The 18370-nt window shown below is 46.3% G+C and overlaps 1 protein-coding gene across 1 annotated transcript; it reads right to left on the reverse strand.

Moving 5' to 3' along the window:
• Window positions 1-3046: 3046 nt before the first annotated feature.
• Window positions 3047-17433, reverse strand: RCN1 (reticulocalbin 1). The gene is made up of 6 exons (XM_025355392.1): window positions 16783-17433; window positions 11227-11420; window positions 10039-10217; window positions 7966-8026; window positions 5112-5311; window positions 3047-4233 (listed from the first exon to the last, which is right to left on the reverse strand). Exons 1-6 carry the CDS (start codon window positions 17034-17036, stop codon window positions 4126-4128), a joined length of 996 nt encoding a protein of 331 aa, XP_025211177.1. The 5' UTR covers window positions 17037-17433; the 3' UTR covers window positions 3047-4125.
• Between the last annotated feature and the right edge of the window lie 937 nt (window positions 17434-18370).

Below are 18370 nucleotides of genomic sequence, written 5' to 3' on the forward strand. Positions count from 1 at the left end.
ATTGCCTGTGTGGGGTCTCCAGTGGATATGGGTGCTTGTGGAGATGCCTTGCTGAGCTCCCACGCCACAGACAACTGGCCAGGCCACAGCTGGCTTTGCAAAAGCAAAGACTATACCTCTGTTGCTTTAAACCACTGAGATGATAGGGTTGTCTGTTACTGCAATATAACCTGGCTTCTCCTCTTTCCTACAAGTACCAATCTCAAGGGCTGCCGTGAGGGTTACATGAGAAATGTATGTATGTGCTTGGCATAGTACCTGGTACAGAGCTATCAGTGTTTATCCTAGGAGCAATGAAATGTGTAAGTGCTCACTGCACAGACACCTTTGAGGTAGAAGGAAGCCAGTCCTTACAGCTATTTTCTTTGACAGACTTCTGTGGGAGAATTAGACTATTTTCTATTTTATGTGAGAAAAATTATAGAGGTACTAAAAGCACATGGGGTGGTGGGACGCATTACACCGAGGGTTTGTGTCCCCAGCCGCGGACCCTGGGACTGACCAGAATTAAAGATGGGGATGGCTTCTTTGGAAATAGCCCCAAGTTCATGTAAATCTCACGCGTTTACTGATGACACAAGCTTTCCAGCCAGTGCTCAGACTTAATACTTCAGTGTGAGCCAAAGTGGTGAACATTATAGCACTCATTGGTTTTTAGTGGGAATTCTATTGCTAAAAACTCATTTCAGTACTTCAGAGACGGTCAAATCTCAATTGCATGTTCTTGGAGAAACCCGAGATTTTATTACGAAAGTGACAAAATAAATCTAGAAGGAAAAAAAAAATCCCGTCAGCCACTCACTACCTCATTCCACGAGACATTTTAGCTGAGCTGCTAACAAGCAGCCACACAGCAACTGTTTGCTGGGCACTTCTGAAAAGATACAACTCATGTGTTTGCTAACAAGGGAACAACTACCATATTCCAAGCAGGTGAAGAAAACCTTCAGGTATTGCAGATTTTCTAACTACATTTTTGTGACACTTGAATTCATTCGAAAACCTACAGTAAGAGACGAGGGGTGTAAAATGTGTGTTCATGTTTTGCTTGGACAGACTATGGCTCCTAGCAATTAATGCTTTCAGTCACATTAAGCATTAAATAATGCTTTGTGACATTACAGTATTTCCCATTACAGATCAATTTTGTAGCATTTGCTCATAATCAGACTTGAAATGTTACCTAGAAACAAAATATGTTTTCCTTGAAACAGTCAGACCTTATTAGAAATCTAAGGTTTTACAAATCACCATGTTAACAGTTATGTCCCCTAGCTAAGGTTTTCTTTCTTTAAATAGTGTTAAATTCAGCCCCAGAAGCTCTAGTATCTTTCAGGGTTAGTCTTCCAATGTGCACTGACTTGAAAGGAAAAAGTTAATGCTCCAAATATATTTAATGTCTTACTACATATAATAATAAATCAACTATATTCCTTTTTGGAGGTGAAAAATAATGTCATCACCTTTTAAGCTGTTGTGCTTATAATTAGGTTACACAATATTATTTTCTCATTTTTTAAAAAACAGCTTCTCATTACTTTAAAAAAAAAAGCCATCAGCTTATTTATAGTAAAGCGGAGTTCTTCTCATTTCCTTACCACATTATCATATGCTGTGGGTGAGCAAAGAAAGATAAAACATGAAATTCTGAGATTTGGAGCAGCACAACTTAAAGCTAAATGGAAGAGAACTTCGGAGCCAGGAACGCCTGGAGTTGATGTCTTACCTTGCCATTTAATCATCGTGGAATCTTGGGCAAATCTCTCAAATTCCCATTTGGCAACTGTTAGCTATTTTAATATTTTTTACAGAATTATTTTCCTCTGAGGGATATTCCCTTTGATTAAAGCCATCAGCCTCTCACTCATTCAGCAAATAATTCCTGAGCATTTACTGCTGCTAGACTCTACTATTCTACGTCCTGGGAAGCAGCAGTAAATCAGAAAACGAGACTGTTGGTCTCATGGTTTATATTCTAGCTTGGGAGAGACAAGCAATGTCCAAACAATATAATGTCAAGTGGTGTAGTAGGTTAGCTTGAATGGCGGCCCCCACCCCTGCAAAAGACATATTCACCTGCTAACTCCTGGAAACTGTGAATGTGATTCTACTTGGAAAAAGGGATGATATAATTAAGGACCTCAAGATGAGATCATCTTGGATAATCCAAGTAGGCTCTAAATCAAATGACAAGTGTCCTATAAGAGACACACCAAGGAGAGACACAGAGAAAGGAAAGGCCTTGTGAAGACAGAGACAGAGATGACGCAGTGGAGTGATGTAGTCACAAGCTAAGGAACTCCAAGGAGTCACCAGAAGCTGGAAGAAACAAGGAGGCACTTTCCCTAGTGCTTTCAGAGGCAGAGCAGCCCTGCTGACACCTGGACTTCAGACCCTGGCCTCCAGAACCATGCAAGTTTCTGTCACTGTAAATCTTTGCGGCAATTTGGACAGAAGGCATGGAAATGAATATAAACGGTAATGCATGACAAGAATAAAATGGGGACGTTAAACCGGGATTCAAGTTGGGATTACTTTAAATAGTGGGGTCTGGAAGGCCCCCCTGAGGAAGCATCATGTTACCCGAGGGTGTGAGAGATGGGTATTCCGAAGGTAAGGGGGCAGCAAGTGCAAAGGGCCCAACCTGGGCATGACCTCGGTGTGTCTGAGGACTAGAAAGTCTGTGAGGCCAGAATATAGGGGATGTGAAAGGGAGAGAGGTGAGGAGATGATGATACTGCTGGTAGGGGCCAGATCCCTTAGACCTCCTCCTGCAGGGCCTCGTAGGCCCAGGGAAGAAGTCTGGATTTTCCAGTTGAAACCTTTTTCAGGAAGATTTTATAGTTAAAATGACCTACAGAAGAAAGGGCATTAAGCATATTATTAAATTAGTAAATACGAGTCTATTCTGAACATTCTAGTAACTGGATAAAAAAAACAGAACCTTTATAATCTTATTCACAGAATCCAACCCCACCGTTCTATACTATACGAATAATAATGTCACAAATAGCATCTGTGAAGTCAAACACCACAGGACACAGTAGAGAATCCTTAGGGGGATCCTTTATTTCATTCACTTCCTCCTTACAAGGTGAAATTTCAATCTGTACAGGTTGTGTCTGCCAGTTCAGTCCACAGCTCAGAATATCACCTTGTCCTCATTCCATGGTATAAGCTGTTCTGTGGGGACAGGTCCGAGGGTCGTGGATTCACTGGACTGGATGGGACATGATCCAGAACTCCGCTCTGTTTGGCTTCCCAAGGATCCCACCACCTCATTCTAATCAGTGATCATTGAGGAAATGCATTGTATTCCTATTCACTATTTCAAAGATCAGGCCTACCTCACTGGCATATCAAGAAAGTTTTCTCAAGTATATTTAGTGTTCATCATTTTACTATAGTTTTTCAAATGTCTGACATTCATCTTTTCCCTACCTCTAAATTCCTTTCTTTTTCACATTATCTTTCTTGATTGCTTTTTAATAGAAAAACAAACAAAGACATGGATTTATTGTGCATATTAGCAGATTCATACTGGAAAATGCATGGAGGTTTCATACACACCACTTACAGTAAGGAACAGCTCAGAGTATAAAGTCGAGAAGAAAGAATCTGAAATATTAGACTTGTTCTGAAATAAGCTTACCTAGGATGATACCACTTTTGCTTAATCAGAATTTCCCCTTTCCAACTATTTAACAGTGGCAAATATAAAAAAATCTGGCAGTGAAAATACATAGCAGTCACTTCATATCACTGCCTCCCCCAACCCACTCAACTTCTGAAGAACAGGGGTTTTTCAAGTTTTCTTCCCCTTTAAGTTTTAATGGGGAAAGAAAAAACAACAAAACTTTTAAAAAGTCATATTGTACCAAGATATCCCCAGAGAGAACTGCAATTTACCAAGGTTTTCATGTGTTTTGAGAGAAATCTTACTGAAAGAATAGTGATGTCCATTTTCCAGTAAATACTGAGCGAAAAACAATTTTTATACCCCAATCCGAGGTACAAACTTGCTTTTTGTGGGAACACAACTGCTGTAAATTAGACAATTGTAGCAACAATCCAAGACAATAACAGAATGCCTATGACAGTCTGCCATATTCTGGTGAGTGTCTATCAAAGCTCATCATGATTTTTTGTGAGATCTTCCCCATAATTGGTAGCTTGGCTTCCAACGAACATGTTCCAATTCTCCAATATTTCCTCTTTAGTTAGCTTCTCATCCTATAGAAGAGATGAAAGAGCTCTGTCACGGAAGCTCTGATAACTGTACTAGTTTAGCATGATGTTCATGTCATTTCATTGATTTGCAATGTTTAAAATACTACATTTAGTAATTCAGAAGCTACTGGGCACCTCCTTCATCTACCAGGACTGCACTGCAAAACTCCAAATCGGAACAGCCTCTTGCTATAAAAACTGTGCTAACATGCGTCAGGGAAGTCCCTGAGTAATTCAGAAGCTAGAATCCATTCGTGTCCACAAGCAGTGTTGGTCTTCCCAAAATAGGCCCTCAAGAATGCCACTTCCCTCTTATGGCCTCACTGCCTAACCTGACTATTGGCATAACCTGAGAATTTGGGGGCAATCAGCAAAGCGGGGAATAGGCAGGAAATTTTTCTAAATTTATTGATTTGTTTATTTGAATGTTTATCAATAGATACCGAAGTACTAGGCATTAAAGCCAGAAACCTGAGCTTGCCTGAGGATGTCTGGGCTTTAATGGGATGGGCTTCCTTGTTCCTGACACATCACAGATGTTTGATAAATATTTGGTGACAATGAATGGATAAATAAGCTGATCCTAGGGCAACACGGGGTATACTTCTTAAATCGTGTCCTGCCCACAAAGTTCTGCAGTCCTAGCAAATGTGACTTAATGTAAGTCTGTGGCTCATAGCTGACTTTCCAGGAAAGTTCAGGCCTAATAAGCTTACTGTGGGTTATCATGGTATTAGCTCAAGTTTACAGGCCTCCACAAGAAGGAAAAGTCAATAAAGACATGGTCACATGGGTCAACGCTATCGCCGAGAAAAAAAACCAAACCAATCTTATATAAACTGTCTCCCTTCAATCAGTGATTCCAGAAGAATGGGAAATACCTTGTTTTTGTCTGACTCATATACCAGATGCCTGGCCTCAGCCTGTGCATGATCATAATCTTGAGGGAGGATCCAGTGGCGAATCTCATCTTTGTCCAACTTCCCGTCCTTGTTCAGATCCCGGAATTCGTTAAACTGCTCCCGTTCTGATAAAACCCAGTCTGGCTCAGGGCCATTCTCCTCATGGGAAAACATATCCGCTAGAAGGGAAGGTTGTTGTTGGTTACAAAGGAAAGTGGGAAGGTAAATCGCCCCTCCCCGCAAAATAACTTGACCTCCTGAGCTTTAGGAAAGGCGATGACCAATCCAGAGACCTAACTCAAACAGCTGGTAGGCAGTTTCTTGGGGATAACGATGCAATAATTTATTCATGATGAAGGCCACGTGGTGGAGTAGAAAGAACCGAGTTTAGAAGCTGAAAGATAAATCCCGGCTTTTGACTTAGTTCAGTGACTGAGCCTGAAGTTTCCTTGTCTGTAAAATGGAGACGATAATTTATAAATCACGGGGCTATTATGATCAAATGTGCCATTCTGACGTGAAAGCCCTCTACAATCCAAACTGGCACTACATAAGCGAAAACTAATAATAATGACTAACAGTGAACACTGTGGTCCAGATACTGTATAAAGTGCTCTACACACATTTTTCATTTGATTTTCACACAACAACCTTATGAAGTGAGTGCTGTTATAATTCCCCTTTTACAGATGAAAACAATGAGGTAAAGTCTTACCCAATGACCCACAGCTCATATGAGCTGGAGGCTGCACAGGAACATGGCCACTGTGCTTTCAACCCAGAGTCTCAGCCACTGTGTTTAGTACTATTGTTTATATCATTTCCAAAGGGCTTTCACTTGTCATTTTATTTCATTCTCATAACAATTCTACAAGATGGGTCATTATCCCCATTTTACAAAATGGCAAGGAAAAGAAAAAGGAAACGTTTTTGCATTGTGTGTGTGTCGGTAGCTCTTGGAAAAGAGAGATACTCTGCAGGCAGTTTCTCTGTAATGGAAGCAGAGCTTGGAAATGTCAGGTGGTGAAGGGAGCAGGTTGTAAGAGAAGGAAAGAAAGAGACAAGACCCTTGACTACAAGGTAGACCCCTAACTGACATGTCTACATTGTTTTTGAGAAAGAGTTGTAATATGTATTAGCTAATTCAAGCTTCATCGAATCCTGCAAGAATGGGCCAACTTTTTTTTCCCATTTTACAGATGAGGAAGCTGAGGTTTAAAGCCATTACATGATTATTCCAGGGTCACACAGCTAATTGGTGGAGAAGCTAGGGCTCCTAATTCCAGTGCCCTTCCTACTACACCCCCCACCACCCACTTTCCACTTGTCGCCTCCCCAAGAAGTGAAATGACGAGTCAATACATTGGGTTCCTCTGCCTGTGAGTCATTACGTATTCGATTTTCAAGCGCAACGCCTCCACCTCCCTCTCTCTATTCAGTGTAAAGAATGGGATGCTTCTTCTAGGCAAAGCCACTCAAAGAGTTCTGCCCCTGACTTTGCACCACTTCAATGTACAGTTCCAGAGGGCTGGGCAGAGCACACACTTTCAATCAAAAGCACTACATTGTTTGTTTTAACCATGCAGTCTTTGCTGTCAGTCTCATTTCATCCCCAGTGCCACAGTGAGAGGTCTGCGCCTCTGAACGTGACCTCGCATGTGGACCCAGCAAGAGGAAGGCACTACTGCTTCCTCTGATGAGGGAGCTGTCAGCATATGTCATTCTATCAGGGTAGTGCCACCAACATCACTTTAATTACTGTGGCGAGAGCTACGTTGTCTGTTACCAATGACACACAAGGAACAGTGTTCGGCTCACGATCAAACATAATTTCTAATGATTAGAGGAAACTCTGCTCTTCATTGCTGAAGGCACTTGTTCTTGTGTCTGGGGTGGCAAAGTAATACAACCACAAAACCAGAGACAGACAGCAACTCGGGCTCTGGGTTTTACATTTAAAGGTAATTAATGGCTTCGATTAAAAATCTGTACAAAAATTATACATATTTCATTCCTCTTGTCATAGGTCAACACTTAAATCAAATGATTTTCCAGCTTTTACTTTATCGAGACTTGGGAAAAGAGCTGCCATGAGAAGGGAGCCTGCAGCTGGAGCCATGTGCTCCAGGTGGTAAGGATCAAATGGAATTGTCCTTGTTGCCTGTTCTGGTCCTTTCCAGCAGGGGTTGGGCCGGGGGGGATTTGGAGCTACCAGGAAGCGCTCTAAACAGCAATGGTGGGTTCGGACCCAAATACATTAATTTGACTCTATGGGACTCTCAACCGAAGGATGGGAAACGAGGGGTACAAAATGACAATATTATTGGGCAATTGTGCACTCTGTAAAACATTTATCTCTCTAAGAAGAATGCCTTTCTGCAAAGAGCTCAGACACATAAACAGTTCTGTTAATCACAGCTGCATCTACTCAGAGCTTTTAGGCCCCACTGACCCCGTCCAATTTTAGAGTTTTTGCCCTGACACTGTCTCTTCTATCTTCACTGTAAATCTATGGGATCTCCAATGCCCTTTTGCAAAGGTAAAACCAGGCAGTGTGACGAAGGGCACCTCTCAGAGGCCTGGGGCCAACTGTTGGCCAGCCTTGTGTAGGGCCAGCCTTTTCATCTCTTCTCCACTGAATAAGGTCTAATAATACTTCCCTGATACTACACCACTAGGGTTGATGGGACAAGCAGGCTGGAAGTTCACAGGAGTGACTTATAGACTTGCAGCTGTTGCTAAAAGAGACATCTGGGGAAAGTAGCCAGACGTGTGGGTGGGGGGGCATGTGGCCCAGTCGGGAAGCTGAGCAAGACTCTAGGTCAGCACTCACCAATATACTCATCCTGATCCACAAACCCATCCCCGTTCTTGTCGATGTCCTCCAGGGTTTCCTAGGAAGCAAAGGGTGAAACAGAATGCAAGATGGCCATGTGCTCTAAGGAAGTCTGAGAATTCTATTGTCCTCCTTTATCCAGCTTTTACGGCTGAATACTTGGTGACTTCTGGCTCATCTCCTTACTTCCCTGGGAACTAGTTTCTTATTTGTAAAAAACAGGCAATAGTTTCCGTTCCTAATCCCCCACCCCAATTTCAAGAGCAGAACGCTTTCTTCAAAGCAAGATGTACCTGTAACCCCAGAGGTGCTCTGATGATATCAGGCCCTGCCAGGCCAACCAACTCCACCATCCAACCAAAACACCCACTGGGGAACATGCGAGAAAACCAGTTTGAGAACCACTGGATTACATGACCTCAAGAATAGACTGCAGTGCTAACAGGACTATGAATACTGAGTTGGTGTCAGAGAAATGTGAAACAGTGGTCAACTCAAAAATAAAAGTATAACTGATTTTTTAATGTATTATGCTCTGTATTTAGTATACTTGACCCCTTATTTACATTTTTTGGATTGGGTCAATAATTAAATGAGTTTACTGTTCATTGGCACAGCAACTCAGAGGCATCCTGGGCCAAACCAAAGAGAAAACCTGAGAGCAGAGAGCCACTCCCAAAGTCTCGTCATCCACTGTGGATCATTCCCCACCTGCACTGTCCTCTGCCACATTAGCTATCACTACATGGATGGTGAGTGGTAGAGAAATGATTCTTGGAGCCACAGCCCAGTCCTTAAAGTCATGGCGATCACGAGGATGAAGCATGAGCGGACCCTTCCACCACCTGGATAACTAAAACCATCTACAGCTCGTGTAAACAAAAGCTCTAGCCATCTGTTTCCCAGGATTGAAACAGTTGGAACTGGCTTGGTGCATCTGCCCAGGAAAACAGGTGATGGCATTTATTTAATTGTCATGGAAAATGAAGACATTTGGGACCCAACAAGACACTATGGAAAGCAACCACATTCTGAGGCCTTACAAGCAGAGTCACTCCTCAAAGCCTAGGGCCTGATCCACCCACCCTCCAAAGACCTACCCCCTAAGGGTAGCATCCCTTCCAGCCATAATTTTTACTTTACATTTCCACACAGTTTTAACAATCCAATTCATTCCATTTCTGAGTCTTTTCCCAAGTCCCTTAAAACTGAAAAATGGGGCAGAGACTAGCTAGTTGCTCACTTAAGCCATTTGCTCTTTCCTTTTTTTTTTTTTTTTGAGACAGAGTCTCACCCTGTCGCCCAGGCTGGAGTGCAATGGCACGATCTCGGCTCGCTGCAACCTCCGCCTCCCGGGTTCAAGCGATTCTCCTGCCTCAGTCTCCCGAGTAGCTGGGATTACAGCCGCATGCCACCATGCCCAGCTAATTTCTTTTCTATCTTGAGTAGAGACAGAGTTTCACCATGTGGGCCAGGCTGGTTTTAAACTCCTGACCTCATGATCCGCCTCCTCGGCCTCCCAAAGTGCTGGGATTATAGGCATGAGCTACTGTGCCTGGCCCCTATTTGCTCTTTCTAGGCACATATCTAAACTGTATTTCCCAGCCTCTTCATATCTAGGAGGGACCAGTGTAACATAAGAGAAGGGGATGTGTCATTCCCTGGGCAGAACAGTAAACAAAGACTCTATCTTCTCATTTCCTCTCTTTTCCTTTGTCAGCCAGTTGGGTGTTGCCAGGATGACTTTGAAGCTACAAGATGGCAGAGCACAAGCAGGAGTGCTTAGAGGAGAACTGGGTACCCAATTGTGCTCAGAGAACAGCCTGGGAGGTCCATCTGACTGGAACAAACTTTGCTAGTGTTAAATGGCTATAACTGGGGGCTATTTGTTACAGCAGCCAGCCTGACTTGACTAATTTACTGGGTAGACAGGTATTCCAACAAACTCTACTCTGGAATCCTTCTCCAATTCCCTTCAGGCTGAAAAATGTTCTCTCTTTGGAAGAGACAAGATTTGGAGGCAGTTTTCTCCCCGGTCTTTTCCCAGCCCAGGCCCTTCACTTATCTTACCAAAACCACAATTTCCTTCATGTGTTCAAACTCTTCAGGATGCAGAAAGGCAGTGAACTCCTCCCGCGTAGCTGTCAGATCACCATCGAGGTCCGCAGCTTTGAATCTTCTCTCGTCACGTGGCAGCATCTTTTTAAAGGTGTGATGATCTGAAGAATCGTGAAACTCCGCGGGGTTTCCTGCAGGATGTATGTATGCAGAAACGTTTTTCAACTGTGCTGCCAAGAAAGGCGTTTCCTGCCAGATCCCTCATCCTTCATGCTCAAATGGTACACACAGGGAAAAAAGGTCCCGACCTACTGAGTTCTTTAAAACATTTTATGTCAGAATGCCTCTAATATCAGTTCCCTCAAGCCACCCCGTAATCTAGGCCTCAGGGCATATTAGGGGAATTATTGCAAGTGGTTAAGAGCGCGGGCTTTAGACTATCTCACTGCCATACTTCTCTTTGCAGAACTCTGCTTTCATCATCTCATTCTTTGATCTAGAACATACAGAGGTTCTTTGGTACCCAAAACATCTTGTCTCAACACCGTGCCTGGCTTTCAAGATCTCCCCGATTCTGGCCGCGTGCGTGCATCTTTGGTTCTCGTCGGGCCTGTTTCTTGGCCATCCTCACCATGCACCCAGCAGGTCTGCACCCTGTACCTCTGTAATCTCACTTCTTCATTCTCCCGGTCTTGTTCGTCTTGGATCCAAGCCCTTCCCATTACTGCATGCATTGCTGCATCTTTGCCCCTCCAGTTGACCCACCTTCTCCAAATATAAATCCATTCTCCAAGGCCCCAGTTTCCAAACCACCCATACCAGGAAGCCTTTCCTGACTGCTCTGGCCTGCTCAATCCTTGCTATCTGGAATTAGGCAGCATTTTGAAAGTGTACCACAGACACACTTCCCTTCTGCTTTCTTCTCCGTGCGTGCCTCTGAGATGAAGTTGAGATGGGGTCGCAATCTAAGGGATTCTTTTTATTAGCCCTCACGGTCCTTCCCTCCCACCTGTAACTTCACTCAGTGTAAGGAACTCAGTACATTCCAAGTTTGCAGAGGAGGGTGTTATACAAGCATGTTCTACTTAGGAGGCTGTGACATCTCCCTGAAGGGAGTGGATATGATGAGAGAGGAGAGAGTCTACAAAAAGCTTGTGACCCGGGCCCCCGCTGTGTCACCGCTCCTGCAGCACCTCTTACCTAGGTAGTAACCATAGGTGGCTTGTTTGTATTCTTCCCAGGAAATTTTATCATCCTTGTCCCTATCATAATCCTTCCAGACTTTGGCGACATTATCGAAGATGTATCTTTTCTGCACCCGTTTGATCCAGGTTTTCAGCTCCTCAGTAGTGACAAAGCCATCCCCATCATTGTCGATTCGATCAACAATCTTTCTGCAGTACAAAAAAAAAAAAAAAAGAAAAAGAAAAGAAACCCACACACATGCACAAGGCTATTATTAAGACTTTGTGTGATGCTGGTCCAGCAAAAGATCAAACACCTGCACAATCTAAAATGCACAAACAACTACAACAGAATCAATGATCTAAGGAGGCTGGAAGGAATCTTCAAGTTTATGCTTTCACGGTTGATGTGCCTTCCCCCGACCAGTGCCGATGGCAGACACCGCTAATGGATTGTATCCCTCTGTCCTGATGAAACTAGAGGTGCTCTCAGAATTCTCAGCACTGTGCTCTGGTGATGGCCACTACCAATGTATCAGAGCTGATCTGTAAGATGAAACCTATTAATCTTCCCTGCTGTAGTCCAACACCCTCACTTTGGAGTAATGGAAACTGAGGCCCAGAGAAATGGAATAACTTTTCTAAGATTACACAACCAGTATTTGGTAAAACTGGGGTGAGAATTCGTGTCTTCTGGCTTAGGTCCAATGCAAAAAGTGGAAAATTGTATGTAAATCAAAAGATAAGTGAGTTTTGTTTTTTTTTTTTTAAACCCCACCACGGTGGACGCAAAGACTTGACACTTAAAGCAAAAGGACACCAGATGGTGGACACAGCACAAATGTCAGGGCTGAAGGAGCCTTGACATCATGGAATCTACTCACGAAACTTGACCAGCTGATCCGCTCTAGGAACCTTAAACCCTTTGCTCTTAGGGTAAAGGCTCCTATACCAGCTCCACGGCTGGCCTAGGTTTCAGGAACTTCCCACTGAACTCCACTGAGGTACCCTAAATGCTAGCCCAGAGCAAACTTCAGGCTGGGAACTCACTTTTGTCATCTCTAGATCAGACGGTCCCAAACCAGGACAGCATTCCGGTAGGGAACTTCAAAAACACCCCCAAGCTATTCCCAGTGTTTAAAAAAGTTTCACCCTTGTAGTCCATTTACCTGGGAGGAGGTCATACAGGCTAACTCTAGATTTCGTTCTTTGGGGCTGGAATTCTATCAGCTTCAGTGGCAAAACTTTCTCACTTTTCAACAGACCTTCTGACTGGCAATTAAGCTTTGATTAATAAAAAGTGGGAAACAAATTCATCAGTAGTTTGACAGAGAAAATCTCCTATAACTTTTTTTTAGGTGGGGGGAGGGTGTACATGAGACGGGGAGGAGTGAATAATCAATGTCTCCACCTCCTACCTGAACCCAAGAGCCCAAGCTCCTCTTTCTCAGGAAGGTGTAAACATCACTAACAGCTTGAAAGTGCCCCTTCATTTGCACGTTTAACAGGCCTCATTCCTAAAAGATAGGCTGGACCTGTGATCCCAGTGCTTCAGGATGCTGAGGTGGGAGGACTGAGGTAGAAGGCCAAGAGTTTGAGAGCAGCCTGGGCAACATAGTGAGATCCTGACACCACAAAAAATTTAAAAATTAGCCAGGCATGGTGACACATGCCTGTAGCCCCAACTACTCAGGAGGCTGAAGTGGGAGGACTGCCTGAGCCCAGGAGGTCAAGGCTGCAGTGAGCTATGATTGCACCGCTGTGCATCATAGCCTGGGCAACAAATCAAGAACGTGTCTTAAAAAAAAAAAAGACTAAAACACTAAACTTCAAGCGTCTTCAGGCTTCTTCCCCCAGGAAATCATAGTCAGACACAGCAGAATTATTTTAACATTGTGCAGTGTTGAGCCCAGGTATGTGCCAAGCACTGCTCCAATCCTGGGGACACAGTGGAGACATGCCAATGGGTTACCCAAAGCCAACTGGGAAACAGAATCTCAGGCTAACGACATCAGACTCTACAATCCTCTTTTGTGGAAAGGATAGCATCTAGTCTATGCCAAATAAACATCTAGGACGTAGCTCAGCCTGACACATAGTAAGCACTCAATAAATATTTGTTGTAAGAATAAATAAGATCTTAACCTTCTCTTTAACAATCTCAAATGAGATCCTGGGAAAGGCAGCTAGGGTGGAGATGAAGCCCAGCACTTCCATCAGAACACCTGGATCCTCGTCCTCCCTCTGGTCCCCATTATCTGTGTGATCTTGGGCAAGTGTATTGACTCTCTGAGTTTCTCCATGTGTAAACTGAACACCTACTTCACATGGAATGTTGTGAGGAATAAAGGAGAGAATGCATGCCTTTCCTCACTAAAGACAATAATCTAGATCAGTGGCGGATGGTAGCTGCTACACAGAAGCCATTCAAATGTTTGTTGCATGAATAAATTAATGAAATCAAGGTGTTGATACAAGGAGCAAACCCAGACCAACTCCATCATCATTTGTTCTCAACACCAACAGGTAACAGAATGAGCAAAACCTCTCAATGGGACCTATTGCCACTTGGAGATACCCTGCTAGCCGCCAAACAGGGCTGACCAACTCTGCTGCAGAGGATGACTGACACATGGGAATAAAGGTGTCAAGAGAAGCCAGATATGGGGGTCTGTATGTGAAATCATTCAAACTTTAAATGTGGGCAAGTAATTTACACTGTGTGGCATATTTGTGAATGCATGCAGCCTACGGGTTCCCACTTTGCAAACCTCTGGCCCAGGTGTCTTTAGGGGCCTTAGAGCTGTCACATTTTCAGGACTGACAAGTAATGGTGACAAAGTTGCCTAGATCCAGCCACACTCATTCCTCCTCAACCCAATCATGGAGGGGACCACTGAAACAAGCTGCGGATAGAGAGGCAGCTTCTCACACGCAGCCCCATCCCAAACTGGACCCATAATTTCCAGCACCTCCTACCCCACCTCTACCCCAGATTTAACCTATAAGCGAATGGTGCATCCATCACCCATCTGGTGGCTCAGGCCAGAGACCCAGATGTCCCCTTGATTCCTACCTCCCTCCTCTCCCCCTTGCTGAGTCAACAGCAAGAGCTGCCAGTTCTACCTCCCACTGGTGTATAAATACATTGCCTCCTGGAATCCAGAGAGACCAAGCCCCTTTGGCATTTACCCCCTCTCCCCTGCCACTGGTCTAGTCTATACCTCGATTATGTTCTTTGCGTACTGCCTCCTGCCAGCCTGACTTTCCCAGTGAATTTTGGGGATTATGACATTTTGACAACGTACAGGATAACATATCTCCATCTCACCAAGTTCCTTCCTGCTCTGTCCTTGGTTTCCCCTCCATTCCTACTTCTCATTTCCCTTCCCTGCCCCTTTGCAGACTCACCACCCCTCAGGCCCCAGAACACTTTTCAAACCCTTTAGAAATGGGCTGTTTTCTCTTCAGGAAGGCCTTCCCCTGCTGTACACCTGGCAACCTCCAAGTCATCCTACAAACTCTGATCAAGTGACAGCCCTAATCCCCTCTCTCTAACCTGCAGCCCTGGTGGCTCCTTCTCCTGGATGTGCTCACCATAGGTTTTATAGGGCATCATTGCAGCAATTGTGCATAATGGCTAGTTTGTGCTTCTCTCCTCCACATTTGCTTATAAGCACTTTGATGCCTAGAGCATAAGGTTTCATCTTTGTATCTTCCAGTTGTCTAAACTGGGGCCTGGTACACAGTAGCCATTCAAATGTTTGTTGCATGAATAAATGAATGAAGTCAAGGTGTTGATACAAGGATCAAATGCAGACCAACTCTACCGTCACTTGTTCTCACTACTAGGCTGAACTGTCATGATGAAGGCATTAACTGGAAGCTGTAGGACCACACCTTATAAAGTTTTCCAAATCCCAAAACCTCTCCCTGCCTCCTCTCCAGTGACAATGTGGCTACCACTCAGGGCTCCAGAATAAATCAGTCTCCAAGTGCCTCAAAGCAATACAATAGACTGAACTCATCAATGGCCCCCATTGTTAAGTCCTAACCGAGAAGAGAAAGTACTGTGCAAGATAAAAGGTAATTGTTTGGAGGTGACTTTGAAGTTCAAAGGTCTTGTTATCAGAGCAGGCAGATGGTGCACCTACACAATAGGTATAATTTATCCTCATATTCCAATGAAACACTTTGGCCTTTGGAGGGCCCCAGGAGCACAGGGATGGCTGTGTTCTCTTTCATGTGGCAGAACGTGAAGATCCTCCACCCCCAGGAATCAGGTTCACGGAGATCTGAGACCTGGTGCCCAGTAGGCAGGACTGCTGGTTTCTTCCCCAGCCCTGCCTCCATCTGGGACCAGGCTGCCTGCTGGGTCCTCTGAGCAAGGACCAGCAGATATCTCTGCACAATGCCCAAGTGTCTCCTCAGGGGGACCCGGGGAGGCTGTACTGAAATGTGCCAAAGTTTTGTTTCCGGGTTTGGTTCCTGACTCAACTGCCTTTAACAGCCCAAGTGAAAATCCTCCACCACCAAGAGCACCCTCCAGCTTTTTGCCCCCAACAAATCAGTTGCCAAAGAACTGAGTGCTTATGCAGACATCTGCTGCCAACAGAAACCTTTCAGGCCACCCGTTTCCATTCCTGCTCCTTCGTGTTTCCAATCGGAAACTGCGTGTCCCCGGATTTTTGTATCCCTACACTAGATTTTATTTTATTTTTTATTATTTTTGAGATGGAGTCTCACTCTAGCCTCGGCTGGAGTGCAGTGGCGCAATCTCGGTTCACTGCTACCTCCACCTCCCGGGTTCAAGCGATTCTCCTGCCTCAGCCTCCCAAGTAGCTGGGATTACAGGCGTGTGCCACGACGCCCGGCTAATTTTTGTATTTTTAGTAGAGACGGGGTTTCCCTATGTTGGTCAGGCTGGTCTCGAACCCCTGACCTCAGGTGATCCCTCCGCCTCGGCCTCTCAAAGTGCTGGGATTACAGGAGTGAGCCACCGCGCGCAGCCTCCTTACGCTAGATTTACAGGGCGATTAGGCGAAAGGCAAGACCACCTGGCCGAGACTAGGAAGCAAGCCTGTCACTCGCCTGCCCCTTCATCTTTTATCCATTCATGTTCATCCCTGAGACCTTCTTAGCGAGTGTCTCAAGCCCTTCTCGCCGGAAATGGGGGATCAGAGAGAAACTGCGAGAGGGTAGGGAGGAACTCATGTCACTAACAGGCCACTGTGGACAAACTCTTCTTTTGTGCACTCTCTCCCTTCCCTTCTGATGCAACCCGGGGGAGGGGGCGGGCCCTCGCCGTCCTGGCTACCGCGGCCGCTGCCACGTTCTCGCCTCCCCGCGAGAAACCACCCAGGCCGGGGCGCGGCGGCGATCTCCACGCTGGGGTCCCGGGGCCCTCCGGCAACTCAGCCTGAGCCCCGGCGCCGAGTCGGGCAGGCCCCCGCCCTCGGGGCCGCGCGCGCGATTTCGCTTTCGCTTTGGCGGTGGTATCCCGCGTGGCTCCCGCCCAGACGGCCCCTGGACACCTGCGCCGCCCCCCGGGGGGACCTGGCCGCGGCCTCACCCCAGCCTCTCCTTGCTCTCGTCCGGGGTGAGCTGGTCGAAGGTCTTGGAGTCCTCCTTGCCCAGGAAGGCCTCGTGGTCGTACTGGAAGCTCTGGTTGTCCTCAGGGGGCCGCTCGCCCAGCTCCGAATCGGGCCGCACCACGCGCTCCTTGCGCACCGTGGGCTTGGCCCGCAGAATCCGCGGCGCCAGCACCAGCGCCAGCAGCAGTCCCAGGGCGAACCCCAGGCGGCGGCCACGGCCACCGCGCGCCATCGTCCGGAGGAGAGGGCGGCCGGGAGGGAGGCGCTGAGCAAGCGACAACAGCGGCAGCTCGGGAATGGGGGCTTGGAGCGCGGCGACGGCGGCGGGGCTGGGGCCGGGGCCGGCGCGGAGGAGGGGACGGCCCAGTCCCTCCGCCAGTGCCCGCCCCGAGCCGGAGCAGAGGGGCGCGTCGGGGCCTCAGGCTGGGAAGCTGCGGGCGGTCTCGCTCACGCGCCCATTGGTCGCTGCGCTGCCGGGGGAGGCCGGGGCCGCGGAGCCACGTCGCCAGCCGGGGTGGTGGGCGCGGGGCTAATGTTTCGCCTCGGCCCCTCCCCGCGATCTCGTTGCTAGGGGCGGGCCCGGGCGAACTGGGCTGGGGACTGAAGAGCTCGGAGGAGGACTGGGAAGAAGTTCTTTGTCAAGCAACAGATGTTCAGGATAAAATTCCCTCTGACTTCCTACAGTTCCGGAAAACTGTAAGGAAGGAGGCGCTGCCCCTCCTCAACTTCCAACTGAGCCCTAGACCCTGCTCTAAAATGTGCTCTCAAACCCAGTTTAACCCCATTTAGCAAAATTTGGAGTCTGGTTACAAACGCGAGCCTGGAAGGAGACCAAGACGGCTAAGTCCCCTGGAAACGAGGGTCCTACTGTCAGTCGTCAAGGAGGGTCAAGCGGGAAACTTCTATATGACCGAGAGTCCCTCTAAAGGGAGCAGTACCGTGCGTTCCAGCTGCCAGGGGAACGCAGGCCCCACGCTGGTAGATAGCCCTGTTTCCCAAATGAAATCAGGATTTTAGATTTTTATGTTTTATTTCTAAATGTTGGCAACTCATTTTACAAAAGCACTAGTTGGATCCAGTCTTACCTGTATTCAGGTGGTAATGCTACCAATACAGATATCTGTCCCATCAAACTTTCTGCAGTGATGGAAGTGTACTCTATTTGGTCTGTCCTGTAGGTCGTGGCTGTTGAGCACTTGATGTGTAGCTTAGTGTAAGTAAGGCACTGAAATTTTAATTTAAATCTAAACTTAAATTGCCACACCGGACTAATGGCTACCCTTTGGACAGTGCAGGTCTCCAGCAGTCTCAGCCTTTTGAAACTCATTGAAAGCCATGATCCTCTTCCAGAAAAGTGCACATACAGCTACTGACACCGGTGCTTGATTAAAGAGTCGGAGGATTCATGGATCTTTTGAAGCCCCACCTATGAGCCCCAGGTTAAGAATCCCTAGAAGGCTGAGCGCGGTGGTGTCTCATGCCTGTAATTCCAGCACTTTGGAAGGCGGAGCCAGGTAGACCACCTGAGGTCAGGAGTTCGAGACCAGCCTGGCCAATATGGTGAAA

This window comes from Theropithecus gelada, chromosome 14, assembly GCF_003255815.1.
Source record: "Theropithecus gelada isolate Dixy chromosome 14, Tgel_1.0, whole genome shotgun sequence".
Lineage (NCBI taxonomy): Eukaryota > Metazoa > Chordata > Mammalia > Primates > Cercopithecidae > Theropithecus > Theropithecus gelada.

Bases quoted from the DNA above. Each gene is read 5' to 3' on its own strand.
- RCN1 (XM_025355392.1), bottom strand. From the start codon at position 17,036: ATGGCGCGCGGTGGCCGTGGCCGCCGCCTGGGGTTCGCCCTGGGACTG. The intron at 5,312-7,965 runs GTGAGTGCTGAC...CTTCCCTTCTAG, and splicing joins GGATCAGGATGAGTATATTG to CGGATATGTTTTCCCATGAG. The intron at 4,234-5,111 runs GTATTTCCCATT...TCTCTTCTATAG, and splicing joins ATGAGTCAGACAAAAACAAG to GATGAGAAGCTAACTAAAGA.